The sequence below is a fragment of the Zalophus californianus genome, chromosome 12 (genome assembly GCF_009762305.2).
Source record: "Zalophus californianus isolate mZalCal1 chromosome 12, mZalCal1.pri.v2, whole genome shotgun sequence".
NCBI classification, from domain to species: domain Eukaryota; kingdom Metazoa; phylum Chordata; class Mammalia; order Carnivora; family Otariidae; genus Zalophus; species Zalophus californianus.
Window position 1 is genome coordinate 54,924,316 of NC_045606.1, and position 21,950 is coordinate 54,946,265.

At 39.6% G+C, this 21,950-nt stretch overlaps 1 protein-coding gene and 1 pseudogene across 5 annotated transcripts in view; both read left to right on the top strand.

Annotated features, from left to right (window-relative positions):
* Positions 1–3,308, top strand: part of CCDC126 (coiled-coil domain containing 126) — a 114,761-nt gene extending 111,453 nt beyond the window's left edge. For all 5 annotated transcript variants that reach the window (XM_027573106.1, XM_027573108.2, XM_027573104.2 and 2 more), the window contains one exon: positions 1,515–3,308. In XM_027573106.1, coding sequence (XP_027428907.1) covers positions 1,515–1,699 — 185 coding nt within the window. In that variant the 3' untranslated portion in view covers positions 1,700–3,308. The remainder of the gene's footprint in view (positions 1–1,514) is intronic.
* LOC113911083 lies at positions 1,934–12,503 on the top strand (annotated as a pseudogene).
* The last annotated feature ends 9,447 nt before the right edge of the window (positions 12,504–21,950 follow it).

Consider the following 21,950-nt stretch of genomic DNA (forward strand, 5'->3'; position numbering starts at 1 on the left):
AAAATGGTTCAATTTCATTCTTTTGCATGAAGCTGTCCAGTTTTCTCAGCACCATTTGTTGAAGACACTATCTTTTTCCTTTTTTTTTTTTAAGATTTATTTATTTGAGAGGAGAATGAGATAGAGAGAGAGAGCATGAGAGGGGGGAGGGTCAGAGGGAGACGCAGACTCCCCGCTGAGCAGGGAGCCTGATGCGGGACTTGATCCCTGGACTCCAGGATCATGACCTGAGCTGAAGGCAGTCGCTTAACCAATTGAGCCACCCAGGTGCCTGACACTATCTTTTTCCTATTGTGTATTCTTGCCTCCTTTGTCATGGATTAATTGACCATATAAGCACAGGTTTATTTCTGGAGTCTATCTGTTGCATTGAGCTATGTTTTTATTTATGTTCCAGTACCATACTGTTTTTCCCTTTCTTTGATTATAGCCATCCTGTTAGGTTGAAGTGGTATCTCATTGTGATGTCGGGCATCTTTTCTTGTGCTTATTATTGATTTGCATATCTTATTTGGGGAAATGTCTATTCAAGTCCTTTGCTCATTTAAAAACTTGGGTCCTTTTGTTGTTTAAGGGTTTTTTAGATGTTTTTGAGAGTAAACCCTTGTCAGATACATGATTTGCAAATATTGTCTTCCATTCTGCTTGTTATTTTCGCTTTCTGGATAATGTTTTTTGATGCCCAAAAGTTTTAAATTTTGATGAAATCCAATTTATGTTTTTTATTTTGCTTGTGCTTTTTCTCTTTATAACAGAACCATCAGCAAACAATTGTTAGATGTTTGTTAGAGCTAGAGTTGCTTTTTTGGTTCGGGATCAGCAAAAAATAACAGTATTAGTTGCCACTTACTGAGTACCTCATATATACTAGGTACCTTTGGGAAGCTTGAAAAAATAATTCTAAGGAAGAGTCATAATTTCATTCCTTCCAGGTAAATCCTATTGAAACCCCTTAACCTCTCAAAGAGGTATTAACTTCCCTGTCATTCTGGAAGAAATTTAAGTCAGTACCACTGCTAGTATCTCTGTTGCACTAATCAGTTTCCTGGCATCTGCCCTGAATCCAAGGCTCTGCCACTCACACACGTACTTCAGCTTCTGGAGGATCCAGGTTTCTTGTTTCTGCATTTCATTGAATTTCTTACTTAGCGCACCTGGTTTTTTACCTTACCTACCTTGTCCACAGTCATCTTTACAAACTGCTTAAGAAACTCAAGGTAAATGGGGTTCCTTACAGAGGGAATACAGTTTTGAAACAGACTTTAAATGTGTTTTATTGCACTAGGAAAGTGAGTTTCACATTTATAACTCTGAAATTCCTTTAGGAAGCTCTGTATGTGATGCTATTGATTAAAATAATTAGGTTTTTCCAATGTGTAGTGTGAGTGCCTTGTCTCTAGTATATTTTCTCTCTGATGACTTAGTAATGTTTCAGTTCCCCCCAAACTAGGAAAACACAAATATAAAGTGTTCTATCAGTGTTTAATACAGTGTATTCTGATTTCTTCCCCTAGCGGATCTAAAAAGAACAATTGCTGTCCTTTTAGATGACATTTTACAACGTTTGGTAAAGCTGGAGAACAAGGTCGACTATATTGTTGTGAATGGCTCGGCAACCAACACTACCAATGGCACTAGTGGGAACCTGGTGCCAGTCACCACACATAAAAGGATAAATGCATCAGGCAGCATTAGATAGCAGTCGAAGATCACCTGTGCTGCTACATCCCCACCGTGGATTATATCCTGTGGCAGAAAGCTTTTCAGTTGCTGGCTGGGATAGAATAATACTGTACAATAAAAGCCCCACGCATTTCTGAGGAATATGCTGGATTCACAGAACTCTAATTCTGTACATAAATTTTAAAAGTTAGTTTGCTTTTAGGCAAGTCTCCTCAATGCTATACTATATCCTTAAAGGGAATTTGGTAACATGGTTGATGTAGTAAGCAGGTAGGTGATCTTTGTATAAATCTTTTGTGTTTGAGATCAAGGTGAAAAAAAACACTGAAAGACATGGGTTCATTTCTATAAAATATTTATTTAAATATATCACATGTTTTTTAGACAAGTGGAGAATATTGTCATTGAATCATTTTGTCATTTGTTCTCAGTAGGTTTAACTGTTATACTAATAGTCATTAGAAAATGTGCTTACTGCCAGTACTATATTTTGTTACTCAGATTATGAGCAGAGAAAGGAAGTATAATGTTGAAAATAAGGTTTTGAAATCATGACCCAAAGAATGTCTTCATTTGCACTATCCTTCAGAATAACTGGAGGTTAATTATTGTATATTTTGAAAAATTACATTTGTAAGGGTATAATCTTGAAATGGTTAATGGCCACTGTCCGTAACCTATTCTAAACATTGAGACAAGTAACATAAAAAGAGTAATCTCTAAACTCATACATAACATTTTCTTACATATATCCTGAAGAATAGAAGATATTTTTATGAGATTAAAAATAAGTAAAGTATTAATTCATGATTTTTCACATACGTGAATATTAATTTAAAAGTTTAATCCTTTGAGTGTCTTTGATCTGTGGAAAGCACATTATTTCCTCATTTGGGTAATTTTTGCTTTTGTTATGTTGACAGTGGAGGAGAGACTGAAATATTTGTGAGTCTGGGATGCTTAAGGTCTTTAGCCAGGTGTGTATAATAAAGGTATTTGTGCTGCATTAAATTGCTTGGAAATGTTGGCATTATATAAGAGTGCCATTTATGAAATTGTGGATTTGTGTAACAGATACATTAGGTATTCATTTTATATAATGACCACTTAAAAACAATTAAGAGCATTTAAAATATAATTTAAGTTATGAAGATTGATTCTCTTTTCAGGAAAACAGCTATTGTATATAGCACAAGAGATCCTAATCTTGGATAATTCTAGGATAGAGCAAATACACCTTTATTTAAATTTCCTTTGTAGCAAATTTAATTGCCGTATGGTGCCCTATATTTTATAGTATTTATTCTCTATAATAACTGCTTAAGTGCAGGTAGCTTCTTGATTTAGGCTATATTGAATTTAGTTTTGGATATTGTATTGTTCGTTATTATAATATGCTACCCCACATAGTAGCAATAATTATAATGCTTTATTAAAATAAGTATGAGAAAATATTGTTTCATGAAAGGTAGCTTTCTAAACTCTTTTCTGTATACTCTTATCTTTATGTGAAGAAATTAATTCTATATCATTGCCAGGTGAAGTTTGGGATAATTGTTCAGTCTTAGTAGATGTGGACATTTTTGTTTTTCGTTTTTGTTTTCAGGGATGCAATAAAATATATTATTTGTACTTACAAAGCGTTATAAGTTTTTTTCTTTAATGGCAGTTGTACATTTAGTAAGTGGTAAATGATTGAAAGTAATCTTAGATAATTTTGGGTTTTGTTCTATCAACTGCAGATACCTTTTTCGAAAGAACACAATGCAGGGGCACCTGGGTGGCTCAGTTAGGCGGCTGACTCTTGGTTTTGGCTTGGGTCATGATCTCGGGGTCCTGGGATCCTCAGGGTCATGAGATTGGTCCCCTCCCACTCGTGCTCTCTTTCTCTCTAAAATAAATAAATAAATCTTTAAAAAATAAAAACTCAACAGTAAACTTCAACTTGAGGGTACAAACCTAGGAACCACCTCTGATCATAATCCCCAGACTTGGTCCCATCAATGCCTGAACTTAGACTCTCCTATCATGAACAAGGCAATTTTCCATTTTTTTAAAAAAAGATTTATTTATGTATTTGAGGAGGGAGAGGGAGAGAGTGAACCCTCAAGCCGACTCCCCACTGAGCATGGAGGCTGATGTGGGGCTTGATCTCAGAACAAGGGTCAGATACTTAACCTACTAAGCCACCCAGGTGCCCCTACTGTTGAGCTTTTAAAAGTCATACCATAGTATTTATATTTTCAGGTAATCTTAATCAGGATATCAGCATAGAGGGCATCACTAAACACACTAAAAACTTTCAGATTTATTTCAGAGTTCCTTTGGGTTATTTCAGAATATCTTTAAGCAGTATACTGGCAAAAGAAGTAATTTAAACATTATTTCACATAGTTAATGATAACTTGGGTCTCATTTGTCTTCAAGAAATACTTAGGACCTTGACTGTGGAGATAGATAGAGTATAGAGGCTCAGGTGTGCCTTTTTTTTTTTTAAAGAAAAAAATTTATTTGAGAAAGTGTGCACGCATGCATGCGTGCACGTGCACGTGGGAAGAGGGAGGGGCTCACAGAGAGGGAGAGAGCGTCCCAAGCAGGCTCCACCCTGAGCACGAGCCCATTGTGGGTATCTATCTCACCACCCTGAGATAATGACCTGAGCCTAAGCCAATGGACTGCGCCACCTAGGCGCCCCTCAGGTCAGCTTTTCTAGTGACACCATGTTCTTCCTTCTTTTGAATTTATAGAATCTGCCTCATCTTATTTAATTCTGGCTCAGAAGGCTTAATAGCTTACAAAGGAACCTCTGACTTGTATGTTTGGTTTCATTGCAAACAGCGTTCTGTTTTTAACCAAACACTTTAAGCTGAATAGCTATGGATGTAGTTATATTATTTTCCTTTTTTTTAGAGAAGTCCCCTTTACTTGAAAAGGGGACATGATGTAATGAAAGAGACATGAATGAATGAATGAGTTAATAGAAACTATTTTTTAAATAATTGAAAGGCTTGAATGATTCTTAACTTTTGGTTGGGGGAATGGTAGAGTTCATCTTTTGAGAGAGCTAAAGAACTTGAGGGGAGAGAAAGAAATGAATATGAAAAAGAATACAGAAAACCAAAATGGGGGGACAAATCTGAAATTTTTCTGTCTACAGATAACTGCTGTTGACACTTTAGTATATAAATGTGAATCTCATCTCTCCTGCCCACACTCTCTATTGTCTTGCCATTTCTACTTAAAATAAAATCCAGCATTCTCACTGTGGCCTGAAAAACCCTAATTTGCTCCTGTCTGCCTCCTAACTTCATCTCTAACTACCCTACTCCTTCTTAATTCCTCTCCAGCCATATTGACTTTCTCTTCCTGGGACATACATGCATGCTTTTGCCTCAGCAACTTGAAACAATATTACTCTACTTGAAACTCTCATTTCCAGATAACTTCATGCCCCACCCCCCCAACATTCAGGTGTTACTTTTTAAGGAAAGTTGTCTCTGACGATCTCCCTAAATTAGCATGCCTCCAGCACTCTTCGTACTGTTTTACTTTTCTTCATAGTTGTGATATACCTAACATTAAATTGTATATTAATGTATTGTGTTTTTTCTGATGCCTCTTCCATGAAGACAGGGACTTCATTTTGTTCACTGATATAATCTGGGCATAAGCAACTGTGTCTGGCACATAATAGGTGCCTGATAAATACTTGTTAAAAGTAGTTACTAAGCCATTCTACACCTTTTGCTTTGTGCATCTATACCTTTATTTATATTTAAAAAAATTATACCAGACATTCTTTTTTTTTAAAGATTTTATTTATTTTATTTGAGAGAGAGAGAATGAGAGATAGAGAGCACAAGAGGGAAGAGGGTCAGAGGGAGAAGCAGACTCCCTGCTGAGCAGGGAGCCCGATGTGGGACTCGATCTCGGGACTCCAGGATCATGACCTGAGCCAAAGGCAGTTGCTTAACCAACTGAGCCACCCAGGTGCCCCCAGACATTCTTTCTGTATAACATATGAACTTTTTTCCAGGTCAGTAAGTATGTAACTTTCGTGGCTTTTCCATTGTGTGGCTATATCACAGCTGATGTATCTTTCGCTCAATTATTAGATATTTTGTTTGCAAACAAAAGATTTAAACCTAGGTATGGGACAAGTCTAAAGGTTGTTCTCTTTCCATTATCCCATGCTGTCATTATTTTAGGTGGTAGTGGGTGATCCAGTAAAGTATGATTAATAGCCATTTGGGGGAGGCAAAATAAAGTGGTGAAATATCTCCATCTGATAGAACTACAAGGATGGAAAATCCAAAATGGTTGATCATCCTCAGACCTTGTTTTATATCATAAACAGTAGGCTAGAAGCATTTTGCAGAGTAGGGAAAAGACTGGGAATACAATGTCGAGTGGCTAATCCATAATTTGGTTAGAGAGCTGGGAGGCGATTGGTTAGTAGTCCGACTTATGCTTAATCAGATCAAGTTTGTCATTTTGCATCTTTTGGCTCAGTAATATTAGTCTGTATTTAAGTAAGGAAGTTAGGCTATGAAGATTTTTCTAAAAATTAATGCTTTTTAGGTTTTACCAATGTCTGTATCTTTCAAACATATTTCCAGAATGACTTTAGGACCTCCTTTGAGTCCTTAGATCAAATATAACTTCGCATTGCTTCTAATTGTTGATTAGCAGCATCGTTCATTTGAGTAAATCATTTTTCATTTAACTATCTCAGGTGCTTAATTCATCCACCTTCCCACCCTTTAATATTTACCAATTTTTCAGGCAAAGAATTAAACTATGGTTCTGAGGAGTCTTTTTAGGTCTTTTTAGTCTTTTTAGTCTTACCATGGTAAACATGGTATCAAGGCTTGAGGGAACAAAAATTTGAGCCATTGGTGTTTGGAAATTTACACATAACCTTAGGTTATGTTCAGTTTCGAGATAAATGTTTTTTTTTTTGTTTGCTTGTTTGCTTCTCATCTTCATGAGTTTGAAAAGGAGAGAAAAAATTCCCTTTTATTCTTTTCTTTGAATCTGAACTGGGAGTTTCAGTCCAAAAGCCTTGAGTGGATGAGTGAAGCAGGAGGGCACAGAAAGGGGACCTCTGCCAGGTAAGGGTGACTGGCCTGCCTCCTGGGGGAAGCTCTACACCTCCTATATTAAAACTATTCAAAACTGGAATGTGCTCTGGGAGGAAAGCTTTACAGCAGGGAAGGATTTGTTTTTATTTTTTATTTGTTTTTTAATTTTTATTTATTTTTAAAGATTTTATTTATTTACAGAGAGAGAGAGCACAAGTAGGCGGAGTGGCAGGCAAAGGGAGAGGGAGAAGCAGGCTGTCCGCGGAGCAAGGAGCCCAATGTGGGGTTCTATCCCAGGACCCTGTGATCATGACCTGAGCCGAAGGCAGCCGCTTAACTGACTGAGCCACCCAGTCACCCCAGGATTTGTTTTTAATGATGCCCCCCATTCAGTGGGATCATTGTGGTCAGAATGATTATTGAGCATCTACCAAGGACTGTGCCCTGTACTCTTCTCTTCATGGTACAGTATTACATTTGATCTTCAAAACAACTTTGTGAGCTTCTCTTACCCCCGTTTTCTAGATAAGGGCCTAGGATGCAGAGAAACTGGATATGGGGGCTCTGGTCACAAATCTTACAGACCATACAGCAGAGATTCAAACCCAAAAGGGTCTGTCTCCAGAGTTTGTGCTCTTGACCACCATGTCTTACCCTTTGTTCTTCTAATCTTGGCTTCAGTACACTGCATCTTGTTTCTACGACGTAGGAATTCCTCTCCTTTGATTCAAGAAGAGATCTGCTTCTCTCTTCACTCCTTACTTTGTTCTTAAAGACCTGGGTCAGCAGCGAGCACAGTCTGCAGGGCATCACACAATATGCATTTGGTGCCCAGGCATTGATGGTAGCCCCCACCCCCAGGATCCTGGTGCCCAGGATGGCCAGGGTTTAGGGATCATAGGAGGTGAACCCATTCCTGGGGAACTGGTTGGGAGCACCAGGCTATTGTATTTGGGAGTTTATAAACGAGCCTGCCACAGTAGTGTCTCTTACATCCAATCTTGGAATAAAGTGAAGGGAGGGATTGGTTTAGTGCAGATTCTTCCAGGGCAAACAGAATCTTCTCAGTCTACCCTCAGGGCCATTTCTTGTGCCCACCATGGGATTCAGGGCACCATCAACTCACCTACAGCAGTCTCTGTCACCGTAAAATCTAGTACTAAGATTTTATTTGCAAGGCTTAGGGTAGGGATTTTTCTGGGGCCAAAATATTTCTATCATTTTCCAGTTCCTAGAGGCCAGACAGAGTGGGAGTCAGCTCCACTCTTGGTCCATTTTCTTCCTTGTAATCTCCTTAGGTTTTACAGATGGACTTGACTCTGGAAGAAGCCTGAGATTGTCTCAATAATGACTTGATAGTGTCTGATTTAAGAGTTTCACATAGTATCTCCTGAGTTTTCTAAAATATTAACAAAGCCTTAAAAACATCTAGCCATTTCTCCAAAGCTTGCCTGTTGATTTGAGAGCATTTTATTTTATTTTTAAAACATTTATTTGTTTATTTGAGGGGGGAGGGGCAGAGGAAGAGGGAGAGAGAACCTCAAGCAAACTCTGTGCTGAGTGTGGAGCCTGACGCGGGGCTTGATCTCAAGACCTTGAGGTCATGACCTGAGCCTCAGATCTATTGCACCACCCAGGTACCCCAAGATTTGAGAGCATTTTAAATTGCAGAAGCTCTGGATCCACCTCTTTTCTTTCTGGTCCACACACTGGTCATCAGACTGGAATTGACCTCTCTGTAGAGAAGTGAGGTAAAAAGTGACATGGAAGTCCTCCTTGTTTTTAGCATTGTCCATTATTACTCGCCCCATGTAATAAAAGGGCAGCTGTTTGGTCCTCCCCTGAACCGGATGTATTTAAAAATGTAAGAATGCCCCTGCTTGGGTTTCCTCTGTCGCTGTCTCTCTCTCTGTCAAATAAATGAATAAAATCTTAAAAAAAAAGTAAAGAATGTAAAGACTGTTTATTGCTAACTCTGAGAATGCCTTTTAGCTACAAATATCCTTTTCCCCTTAGCTTCCAGGCAAAGAATCACTTGGAGGAGGAAGGCAGGTAGAAGTTGGGGGGGAGGGTGGTTTTGATAAATTAATGTAGTTTGTTCTCTTTCTCCTCAGGATGCTGTCATTTTCTGCCCTGGAAAATAACTAAGTGGTGCTTGGAATTAAAGTCACCCAGGGAAAGTGGTATGACTCTTGAGAATTTTAAGATAAAAATCACTTTCTGTCTCTCTGCATGACTTAATTCTTTTTATCTTCTTTCCTAAATATCATGTATTAAAAACAATATTGGGTTTTAATACAGTACTAAATAACCATGGTGAAGAGCAGAAGAAAGGTAGCTCTTTCTCTGATTAAAACAAGTGACTTTTCTGACACAGAGCCTCAGCTCAGGGGCTGAGAGACCACAGAAGTCACTGCCGCTCTGCCCTGTGTTTCTATTTTTTTTTTTTTTAAAGATTTTATTTATTTATTTGAGAGAGAGAATGAGAGATAGAGAGCACGAGAGGGAAGAGGGTCAGAGGGAGAAGCAGATTCCCCGCTGAGCAGGGAGCCCGATGTGGGACTCGATCCCGGGACTCCAGGATCATGACCTGAGCCGAAGGCAGTCGCTTAACCAACTGAGCCACCCAGGCGCCCTGCCCTGTGTTTCTAGAATGATAAAGTCTTCCTGAGGCTAAAAAGGAAGCCCAGGCCGCAACTCTAAAAGGAGGCAATTGTTCTTATTGTTGATTAGGACTCAGGTAACTTCACCAGGGAAATGATGGCCTTGATCCTTCTTTTACCCTCAGGAAGACTTAAGCTACACCTGCCATCCCTGTCTTCTTTGGGGAGTCTACGCTTCATGTACACTGGCACCAAAGCGGGGAGAATTTGTTTCTTCACAACTCAGGCCAGAAGGAAAGTATTTTCCTTTGCTTTTGCAAAACCAAAATAACTAGTATTTCTTGCCTGCGGTAAGGCCTGGGGGCCAGCCACCTGGGAATGGTGTTCCAACTCTAGGTACAGCTGGAGCCCTTCCACCATCTTAGAAGGTAAGGTTGGAATTCCAAACAGATAAAGCCGGGCCCAGAACTGGTCATGGCTTTGAAACAGTCCTTTTGTTTTCTCCGTGTCAGGTTTGCCTGCCCTGTTTTCCATCACATGGTGCAGATTTGTTCCTTTCCATTTCCTTGCCTAGAATGCCTGGTCCTTTTCTCTGATGTGCTCTCTTGTTTTACCTACTTAGGATTCCAAGTTTCTGGTTCCCAACCTCAAAGGATTGATCTTTCTTCTTTGGGATCTCATATCACTTGTGGGCTCTGTGTCAGCAGTCAGTTGTTTATACTCTTGCCTCTGTCTGGAATGCTCTTCTCTCAGCTCTTTGCATGAGTGGCTTCTTCTCATCCTTCAAGTCTCAGCTGAAACACCACTTCCACAGAAGCCTTCCCTCACCACCCCTTCTAAAGTAGGAGCCTTTTCTGTATATTCAGAGACTGCCAGGTCCCCAGCACCTGGCTGCTCTGCCCTTTATTTCTAGAATGATAAAGTTTTCATCTTCATGAGTTTGAAAAGGGGGAAAACATCCCCTTTTGCTCTTTTCTTCAAATCTGAACTGGGAGATTCAGTCCAAAAGTGTTGAGTGGACAGTATCTGGCATGTAGTAAATATTGAATATATTGTGATAGATGGGTGTAATTTAAGTAGGCTGTTATCAAACCTTTTATCCTTGTTATTTCTAGGTAAAAAAGTCACTATATTTTAATAAAGAAAATAAATATCATTTTGAAGTTGATTGTTTTAAAATAACTTTAGATTTTTAAAGTTGAAGTTGAGAAAATTTGATTTTTTTAAAAATAAGATTGTATTTATTTGACAGAGAGACACAGCAAGAGAGGGAACACAAGCAGGGGGAGTGGGAGAGGGAGAAGCAGGCTTCCCACTGAGCAGGGAGCCTGATGTGGGGCTTGATCCCAGGACCCTGGGATCATGACCTGGGCTGAAGGCAGATGCTTAACTACTGAGCCACCCAGGCGCCCATGAAAATTTGATTCTTAACTTCCATTGCCTTAACAGTTTGACTTTTGGCAAATATGTAATTTCTGATTGAGTGCATCCAACTCCAAAGCATTGATGATGCTATCCTATGTGACCCCATGGGGTTTGGTACAATAAACAGAGTGTGTCTAAAACCCTGTAAGTTCTTAAGAAAAAAGTATATAAAAGAATAATCAGATTGTTCATCTCAAGTTTCTAGTATGAGGCCTTGTACAAAATAGGTGCTGAATATTTATTTGTTAATTTAACATGAGAAAATAAAAAAATCCTCTCTCAGAAGGCTGGTCTGGTCTCCAAAAATGCTTGGCAATCATCCTTAATTGTCACAAGGAACCTCCATGCCTCTAACACCTGTCCTCAGAAGACTGGCGCTGCTGGGGTGTCCTCTGGTTCTGAAGAGTGTATTCTTGGAGCTAATACCTCTGCTGACCTTGAAGAGACTGGATGTGTTTTAAGTATTGGTGATGGTATTGCTCAAGTACATGGGCTGAGGAATGTTCAAGCAGAAGAAATGGTAGAGTTTTCTTCTAAGCTTGAAGCATATGTTATCTGAACTTGGAACCTAATAATGTTGGTGGTGGTGTATTTGGAAATGAAAACTAATTAAGGAAGGAGATATTGTGAAGAGGACAGGAGCCATTGTGGATGATTTAGTTGGTGAGAAGCTATTGGGTCATGTGGTAGGTGCCATTGGTAATTGGTTCCAAGAACCATAGGCAAGTTGGCCTGAAAGCGCCACTTGGGATCATTCCTCCAATCTCTGTGCAGAAATCAATGCAGACTGACACTAAGGCTGTGGATAGCTTGGTGCTAATTGGTCCGTCCTGGTCAACCTGAGTTGATTATTGGTGTCCAATGGACTGGCAAAACATCAAAGATTGACATAATCATTAACCAGAAATGTTTCAGTGATGAATCTGATGAAAAGAAGAAGCTGTACTATATCTACATTGTTATTGGTCCAAAGAGATCCACTGTTGCCCATTTGGTGAAGAGACTTATAGATGCAGATGCCATGAAGTACACCGTTGTGGTTTCAGCCACTGCTACTGATTCTGCCCCACGTCAGTACCTGACTCCTTATTCTGGCTGTTCAATAGAATATTTTAAGGATAATGGCAAACATGCTTCACTGACCTATGATGAGTTATCCAAACAGTCTGTTGCTTATTGTCACATCTCTGCTGCTCGTGAAGACTGTCCTGGTGATGTGTTCTACCTGCACTCCCATCTGCTGGGAGAGAGCAGCCGAAATGAATGATTCTTTTTGTAGTGGCTCCTTGACTGCTTTACCACGCATAGAAACATAGCAGGTGTTGTGTCCGCTTATGATCTAATGAATATCATTTCCATCCCTGACCGACAGATCTTCTTGGAAACAGAAATGTTCTACAAAATTATCTGCCTTACCATTAGTGTTGGTTCATCTGTGTCCTTTGTCAGATCTGCTGCCCAAACCAGGGCCATGAAGCAGGTGGCAGGTGCCACAAAGCTGGAATTGGCTCTTAATCATGAAGTTGCTGCTTTTGCCCGATTCGCTTCCGACCTCCATGCCGCCACTCAACCAACTCTTGAGTTGTGATGTGCATCTGAGTGTCTGAAGCAAGGACAGTATGGTCCTGTGGCTACTGAGGAACAAGTAGCTATTATCTATGCTGGTGTAAGGGGATAGCTTGATAAGCTGGAACTGTTTCTATTGTAAATTTATTTATTTAATTTATTTATATTTCTTGGCTGGAGTATTTATTTATTTTTAAAGATTTTATTTATTTATTTATTTGACAGAGACACAGTGAGAGAGGGAACACAAGCAGGGGGAGTAGGAGAGGGAGAAGCAGGCTTCCCGCTGAGCAGGCAGCCCGATGCGGGGCTTGATCCCAGGACCCCAGGATTATGACCTGAGCCAAAGGCAGACGCTTAACCGACTGAGCCACCCAGGTGCCCCTTGCCTGGAGTATTTAAAAACAAATTTTAAAAGGCATGATACTTTATCCTGACCACTTCATGATGCTTTAAAAGACAAAAAAAATTTTTCTTATAGAACCACAAGGCCATTTTTACATCTATCGAAATACTCATTTCTTAAGTTATAATACAAACTATTCAGATTTGCCTATCATCTCAAAAAATGTCTTCTTACAATTATTATTTTTTCAAGCCAGAATCCAAACAAGGTCCACATATGGTTCTTACACTTTCATTTGCAGAAGTGCTCCATTTCCCCCTCCATTATTTGATTTGCTTCTTGAAGAAACTGGGTCAGTAGTCCTGTAGAATGTTTCAGTTGTATCTTTGTGGTGTTTAATTTGCTTTTTCATCCTCTGTATTTCCTGCAGACTAGAAGTTAGATCTAAAGACTTGCTTAAATTGTATTTTAGATTCTTGACAAGAACATGCTATAGGTAATGTTACATACTCCGTATTATTTCATCACCTCAAGAGCCACATAGGATCAGATGGCTTCACTTTTAGTAATGCTTAAGTTGTTTATGTGGTGACAGCCCGATTCCTTCACTGTAAAGTTTTCCAACAATCATTCACTTAATGATTTTGGTACCTATCGCTTAACACTGTCTGATTCATTTAAAAATAAACAGGGGTCGATCTAGAGGGGAGGGGGGTGGGTGGATGGATTAGCCCGGTGATGGGTATTAAAGAGGTCACGTATTGAATGGAGCACTGGGTGTTATATGCAAACAATGAATCATGGAACACTACATCAAAAACTAATGATGTAATGTATGGTGATTAACATAACATAATAAAATTTAAAAAAATAGTCTAAGACAAAAAAAATAAACGGGTCGAAAGATGGTGATTTTCTAGTTCAATTATTCCTTCTTCATTTATTAGCTAGAATTCTTCTGTATAGAGGAGCTTTCTTATACCCACGAGGGTTATTTCGTTATCCTGAAATACTGTTCATACCAGAAAGGCAGGGACAGATCTTTAGTTATTTCCTTTTAATTATCCAATTTTACAGTGATGTGTTGGTTACCTAGCAACCTCCATGATGTCCTTAACATCTTTGTCTTTTTCCCTTTTTGAATAGCAGTCTGAACCAAGGCTTTACACATTCGCTGTGTTTCTGTCAGTTGCAGGTGTTGACACTCAAATTGTTCTATTTTGGGTACGAATGGGAAACTTTTGAAGCTTCTCCATGTGTTTGCTATGACAATATTAGCTTTTGATAGCCTCTTCTTTTTCTGGTACAATAAGATAATCCAAGCTCAGCTGGTATATTTCTTGGAATTGACTGGAAAATCCCGAGTCCTTTTAGTGTGAAATGGTGTTTTAAGACCACAATATGGGATTTTTTTTTTTTAAAGATTTTATTTATTTATTTGACAGAGAGAGACACGGCAAGAGAGGGAACACAAGCAGGGGGAGTGGGAGAGGGAGAAGCAGGCTTCCCGCCAAGCAGGGAGCCCGATGTAGGGCTCGATCCCAGGATCCTGGGATCATGACCTGAGCCGAAGGCAGATGCTTAATAACTGAGCCACCCAGGCGCCTCCCAATATTGGATTCTTGTTGCTACCTAATTATGTTGCTTCTTGGCCTCTTCAGTGGACAGAACTAGAAAATAACTAAGTATAAAAAAAATTTAAAAGTACAGGGCGCCTGAGTGGCTCAGTCATTAAGCGTCTGCCTTCGGCTCAGGTCATGATCCTGGGGTACTGGGATTGAATCCCACATTGGGCTCCCTGCTCGGCGGGAAGCCTTCTTCTCCCTCTCCCACTCCCCCTGCTTGTGTTCCCTCTCTTGCTGTCTCTCTCTCTGTTAAATAAATAAAAAAATCTTTAAAAAAAAGTACATGTTTATACTGATATTTGTAACTATAATTTAAAATTACAAGGTTTTTTTTTTTTAAAAAAGATTTTATTTAGTTATTTGAGAGAGCGAGTGAGTGGGAGGGAGAGGGAATGTGAAGCGGACTCTGCACTGAGCGCACAGCCCAATGTGGGACTTGATCCCACGACCCTGAGATCATGACCTGAGCCAAAATCAAGAGCTGGGCACTCAACTGACTGAGCCACCCAGGCGCCCCACAAGGTTTGTTTTTGTTTTTGTTTTTGTTTTTTTAACTGGCCTTTCAATGTTGAACAGCTTTAACATAAGTTTCTTAGTAGTATATTAAAATATGCATATGTTGTTTTCCAAACAATAATACAGTTGTTGCTATTAACAATAAAACTACTAAATGAAACTAGATAATTTAAGGTTGTTTGCCTTTTTAATTTTTTTGCCCAAAGATTATATCCCACTCAGAACTCTATAGTCAAAATACTTTGTTCAAAGGTCAGATGGAATAATTCTTTTCTCTGTGTGATTTTGTCACCAAATGGGTACACCAGTAGGTTCATTTGCTTCAGTTTGTTTTCAAATTCTTGGTATTGATTTTTATTTTCTTTTTCAATTTAGTTTTGTGTTTTGCTTCCTACCTCCTCCTTGAAATACTTCTTTTACTTGTCTTCTGGGACAATACTTTTTCTTGGGTTTTATTTATTTATTTTTCTGGCTCATTGGGGCTTCTATTCGGTCTCCTTTCCTGCTTCCTCCTCTCTTCCTGCTGTAAACCTTGGCGTGCACTAGGACCTCTCCTCTACGAATATTCACTTCCTACTGAACACATCTTGTCCCGTGGTTTTTAACATCATTTGTTTTCTGAGCACCCTCAAATTTATATCTCCTGCCTAGACGACTTCTCTGAATGGCAGATCTAGGTCTCCAGCTTTTCATTCGCTGTCTGTACTTGGATATCTAACAGGTAGTTTAAATTTCACACGTCCAAAAATGAACCCTTGATACCCGTCCAGCTGTGCCTCTTGCAGCCTCCCCTATTTCAGTAAATGACAACCCTATCATGTTGCTTAGGCCAAATACCTAGGAGTCATCCTGACTCTTCTCTTTCAGATTCCATAACTGTGCCATCAGTCTATCCTGTCAGCTTCTACCCTTGAAATATAGTGAGGATCCAATCAATCCTCCATGCCTCACCATCTCCCCTGCCACCACCACCCCAGAGACTAAGGTGCTATCAGTTCACCAGGATTATTACAATACTCTCATCACAGGCATTCCTGTCTCCACCCGTGCTTCTCCTTCACGAACTGTTCTTAACTCGGCACAGTGAGCTGTTTAAAGTCATTCCTGTGTTCAAAACTCTCCAGTATATTCCTTCAAAACTATCTGGATCTGGGTACCAAAATATCTACTTAACTTGTTTCATTTGTCCCATTCCTTCAAATAAAGTAATTTGGTACCCGCCCCTCCCGCCCCAAATATCTGGGTTTGGGGAAAGTGGATGGACATAAGTGAAACAAGTCTGGCCATATATTGCTAATTATTGAAAGTGGGTGATAACGACATTAAATTCATTATACTCTTCTCTTTATTTCTGTATATGTTTGATAGATAAAATATGGTAGCCACTAGCCCCATGTGGTTCTTGAGCACTTGAAATGTGCTAGTCTGAATTTAGATGTGCTGCAAGTATAAAATACACACTGGATTTTAAAGACTTAGGAAGAAAGGAAAAAATGTGAAGTAACTCATGAGTATTTTCTTATATTAATTACATGTTGAGATGATAATATTTTAGATATAGTGAGTCAAATAAAATGTATTACCAAAATTAATTTTACTTGTTTCTTTTACCTCTTAAAATATGGCTGCTCGAAAACTTAAAATTACATTTGCGGCTTATGTCATTTTTCCATTGGATCCATAAAGCCCTCTATGATCTGGGTCCTATTTTCTCTCTGATTTCATCTCCTGCTTTTTTTTCCTCTTCCTTGCTTGCACCACTCCACCCATATTGATCTCTTTGCTAAGAACAAGCAAAACACATTCTGCCTCAGGACTTTTGCACTTGCTAATCTGCCTGCCTGGAGCACTCTTTCTCAGTGTCTCTGTATCTCACTCACTTGTTTCTTTCAGGATTCTGCTCAAGTCACCTATGTTTTCAGAGATATTTATTTGATCTATATAACACCTTATCCCTTTCACTCTATTCCTTTTAATCTGCTTTCTTTTTCTTTATAATACTTATCATTACTTACTTTTTGGATTTTGTTGATTTGTCTTCCTGTATCTTGAACATCTAGCATAATGCTTATACACCATAAGTATTTGGTAGCATTTTCTGGAAGGAGTGTCTATAGATTGTGCAAATAATTATGTCAAGTTCAATACTGTTTTCTGCAATTCTGCAAAAATAAGGTTCAGGTTTCCTAAATGTATGAAGAATAAAAATTATTAAACTGTAATTTTAACTACAAGATATTCCCTGCATAAGAAAACAGATGCTTTATAAAATGATATAGGATGGGGGCGCCTGGGTGGCTCAGTTGGTTAAGCGACTGCCTTCGGCTCAGGTCATGATCCTGGAGTCCCGGGATCGAGTCCCGCATCGGGCTACCTGCTCAGCGGGGAGTCTGCTTCTCCCTCTGACCCTCTCCCCTCTCATGCTCTCTCTCTATCTCATTCTCTCTCTCAAATAAATAAATAAAATCTTTAAAAAAAAATGATATAGGATGGCTGTTTTATTCCTTTCAAAAGAATTAAGGTAAAATAAATAACCTTATACGAATTAATTTTTTAAAATGTGGACATAAAATATTAGTTTCAGGTATACAACATAGTGATTGGATAATTGTATATATTACTAAATGCTTATTACTATAAGTATAGTTACTATCTGTCACCACACAACATTATTACAATGTATTGACTATATTCCCTATGCTGTACTTTTCATCCCCATGACTTTTTATTTATTTTTATATTTTTTAGATAGGGGGAGGGGCAGAGGGAGGGTAAGAGAAGGAATTTTAAGCAGTCTCCATGCCCTGCACGAAGCCCCACTTGAGACTCAATCTCACAACCTTGGGATCATGACCTGGGCCGAAATCAAGTCAGATGCTTAACTGACTGAGCCACTCAGGTGCCCTGACTTATTTATTTTATAACTGGAAGTTTGTACCTCTTAATCCCCTTTACCTATTTTGCCCAACCCCCCGACCCCCTCCCCTCTGTCAATCACCAGTTTGTTCTTGGAGCTAATACTAATCAATTTCTCTATATTTGTGTGATTAGTAACATAGAGATTTTAGAGACACTTATGATGAATTCAATGAAGTAAGTAAAATATAGACCAAAACTTACCGAGTGTCAGAAATGGTTTTTATCCAATAGATATCCCATTTCTCTAAGGCATTTTCCAAATTCTTTTTTTAGTCTGGATTTTTTTCTGTATTAATGGTAATCCAGTAAAGTAGGTCATGCCAAGGAGCTTAGACATTTTTTTGGGTACATTGAAATTTTGTTGTACTGGTAATTATAACAAAACTTGATCTGTTTATAACATAACTTGAAGGCAGTCATTATTCTTTATTTTTTTTAAAAGATTTTATTTATTTATTCATGAGAGACAGAGAGAGAGAGAAGCAGAGGGAGAAGCAGGCTCCCAAGGAGCAGGGAGCCCAATGCGGGACTCGATCCCAGGACCCTGGGATCATGACCTGAGCTGAAGGCAGACCCTTAACCATCTGAGCCACCCAGGCGCCCAGTAATTGTTCTTTATTTAAAGCTAAAACTATGTAGCAGGGAAAGGACCCAAAAAAGGAAAAATGCAAAAGGACTATTTTTAGCCTATTGTCTTTATCTTGAAATGTAAGATGACTAAGTGTAGTAATGAAATAATTTAAAAGCAAGGAGACTTTTTCCTTATCTGAATATATTTGCTTCTCTATTTTAATTTCAAACAGTCTTGGTCACAGTATCCTTTCAACTATAACTGAAAAAATGAACTGACACCAACAAAGTACATGACAATTTGGATTGTGAAATTTTCACAGGCAAAACTGGCAAATCAGGGCTAGCACTCTACTAAAGACCTTTAACTAAGACTTTAAAAGTATATCCTTAGTGATTTTGGGGATTATTGTGTACTCATTGAGCAAACATCTACTAAGTATATATTGTGTGTCAACACTGTACCAACTACCCAAGGTTACAAAACTACATTTTCATAGTTGCCTATCCTCCACTGAAAACTGAATGTCAAGTAAGTGCTTGGGTGAGATTATTTTAGTTAATTCTCGTGGAGGGGGTGGTGGTGAATTTTATTACTCTCAATATACAAATGGGGAAACGGAGGTTTTCAAAGAGTTCACCATCTAGAGAGATGAGAATAAAAATGGATATATTATGAAGGGCTTGCTGCTGCCACAGACAGTACAGGAGGATTGCCTTTGCGGGGGGGGTGGGGGTGGTGGTGGCAATGAGGAAGGCCTTCCATGGAACAGGAAGCTTGTTCTGAATTCGAGAAGCAGGGAGGAGGACGCATGGTGAACAAGAGTTGAAAATACTGCTAGCATATTGAAAGACACTGAAATCAGAAATGATCTGAGCATGAGTGAAAACTTTTCTAATAAGTCTGATTTATTCCTCATGTACCACACATCCTGTATTTGCTTATTTAAACCAAGATCTGGCTGGGACAAGGAGGGATCATCTGAGTTGTTACGAAGGTCTGGAAGTGTTGGCAGGGTTGGTTAGGATCAGCATATTGGTGAGAACCCGACGGCCTGGGCTTGGGCTTTCCCTTTGCAGGTCTCTCGGGGGCAGGTTCCACACTGAATAGCCCAGCGCCTAAGAGAACAAACTCTGTGCCAGACTGCCTGGGTTTAAATCTCAGCTTTGCCACTTCTTACCAACAGTTAGGACCGTGGATAAGTTAATGGGTTTTTTTTTTTAAGAAATATTTTTTAAACATTTTATTTATTTATTTGACAGAGAGAGAGCACAAGCAGGGGGAGCAGCAGAGGCAGAGGGAGAAGCAGGCTCCCCACTGAGCAGGGAGCCTGATGTGGGGCTCCATCCCAGGACCCTGGGATCATGACCTGAGCTGAGGCAGATGCTTAACCGACTGAGCCACCCAGGTGCCCAAGTTATCTAACATTTGAATGCCTTGGTATCTTCATTCAGAAGATGAGAACAACAACAATAAAACCTACTTCATCATAGGATTGTCATAAAGATAAAAGGAGTTAATACATATAAAGGTCTGAGAACAGTGCCTGGCACATAGAAAGCTCTATGTAAGTATTATACTAGTATTACCTGAGACAGGTATTTACACAGAAATGCTACTTTGTTCATTTAGAATAAACTTTGCTCCTATCTAATGATGCTAGAGTTTCCTAGTTCCTACTTTTTCAGTGTTAAGATACTTGAGAAGCTAAATTTTGAATCAGAAAGTTGTTTGGTGGGAACTGGCATAGAGTATTTATCCTAGGCACTGGTAAAAGCCTGTGAGATATCCCCACACCATAACAAAGAAAAATTCTCTATTCACTGGATTTCTCCTGTCTCCCTGAATCATTATCTTCCTCCAGCGTTTCTGTCTGCCCAGCCAGATACAGCTAGTGGGTTCAGAGTGGAATGGAAATAGAACTTGGATGGAATCCCAGAAGTGCTAGATGTTAAGTGGGATCTTTGTGATTTTTTTAAAAAGTAATCTCTACACCCAATGTGGGGCTCGAACTCACAACCTTAAGATCAAGAGTTGCACACTTTACTGACTGAGCCAGCCAGGCACCCGCGCCAGGATCTTTTTGTGAAGACAGCCTCAGTGACCTCTTTGAGGCATTCCTCTCTATTCTACCCCCTCCTCTGGGTGGAACATGGCTGGGGTTTCCCTAACTTGGAAGGACTTCGTGGTAGTCAAGGAATTATAGAAAATGATATGTCCCTAATGGACTGGAGAGAGGGAAGGCTTTACTATAGAACTTAGAACCCTCAGCTGAGTAGAAGTGTCTCAGGAACTTTACTTGGAGCTCTCAAAGACATGTTTCTCCACATTTGGTTTGGAAGTGATGCTGCCATGGGCCATCAGAGACTCATGACGTGTCAGGTTAAAAAGAGTGTAGTGTTGGGCGCCTGGGTGGCTCAGTCGTTAAGCGTTTCCCTTTGGCTCAGGTCATGATCCCAGGGTCCTGGGATTGAGTCCCACATCGGGCTCCCTGCTCTGCGGGAAGCCTGCTTCTCCCTCTCCCACTCCCCCTGCTTGTGTTCCCTCTCTCCCTGTCTCTCTTTCTGTCAAATAAATAAATAAAATCTTAAAAAAAAAAAAGACTGTAGTGTTCAGGTACCCAATAACCATGTCATTATGAAGTTCTCCAAATTGCAGGCCATAAAATGCTTAAAGTAAAGGTACTCTACAACCCAAATAACATTCCAATACGTTCATATTGATTGAAGCTTGTCTGGAAGCTGTTTTCCACTTGCCTCCTTCCAGAAAGAAGGTGAAGTTATGGGCACCCTGGAGGTATTTTTTTGTTTTGTTTTGTTTTTTTGAGTAGGCTCCACACCCAGTGTAGAGTCCAATGTGGGGCTTGAACTCACAACCCTGATATCAAGACCTGAGCTGATATCAAGAGTTGGACACTTAACCGACTAAGCCACCCAGGCACCCCCTGGAGGAGTCTTTTTTTAAGATTTTATTTATTTGAGAGAGAAAGATAATGTCTGTGAGTGGCGGGGAGGGGCAGATAAAGAATCTCAAGCAGGTTCCACGCCAAGTGCAGAGCCCAATAGTGGGCTTGATTCCACAACCCTGAGATCATGACCTGAGCCGAAACCAAGAGTTGGACGCTCAGCCGACTGAGCCACCCAGGTGCCCCTGCAGTTCTTAATTAGTAAAGACTCCTTGCTCCAGGGAGCTGGCTCAGAAGATCAGAGGTCAATGAGATCCAGTAACTCATGTGGACCAGTCTGAGACTTTTACTGTGGCCATAGATACAAAGCTCACCTTCTTTTGTTCTCATGAAGAACACTGGGGCTACCTGTGAGATTTTGAAGGACTTTATCCGTCATCTAGAGGGAAGAGACAAGTCACGCATACTGTTTAAGTGCTAAGTTCTATAGTAGAAGGTTCAGGGAAAGGACAGTCTTTGGGAGTGGGGAAATCAAAGAAAATCTCATAGAAGACTAGATGCTTGTCCTGAATTTTAAAAGTGCATAGCAGACAAGGGAGGATATTGGTGGGTGTTCCAGAAATATTGCCATCATAAGCAATAAGACCCAGAAATCTGAAATTATCTGAATATTCATGAAAAGTCTTCATAGTATTAGCTATTTCAAT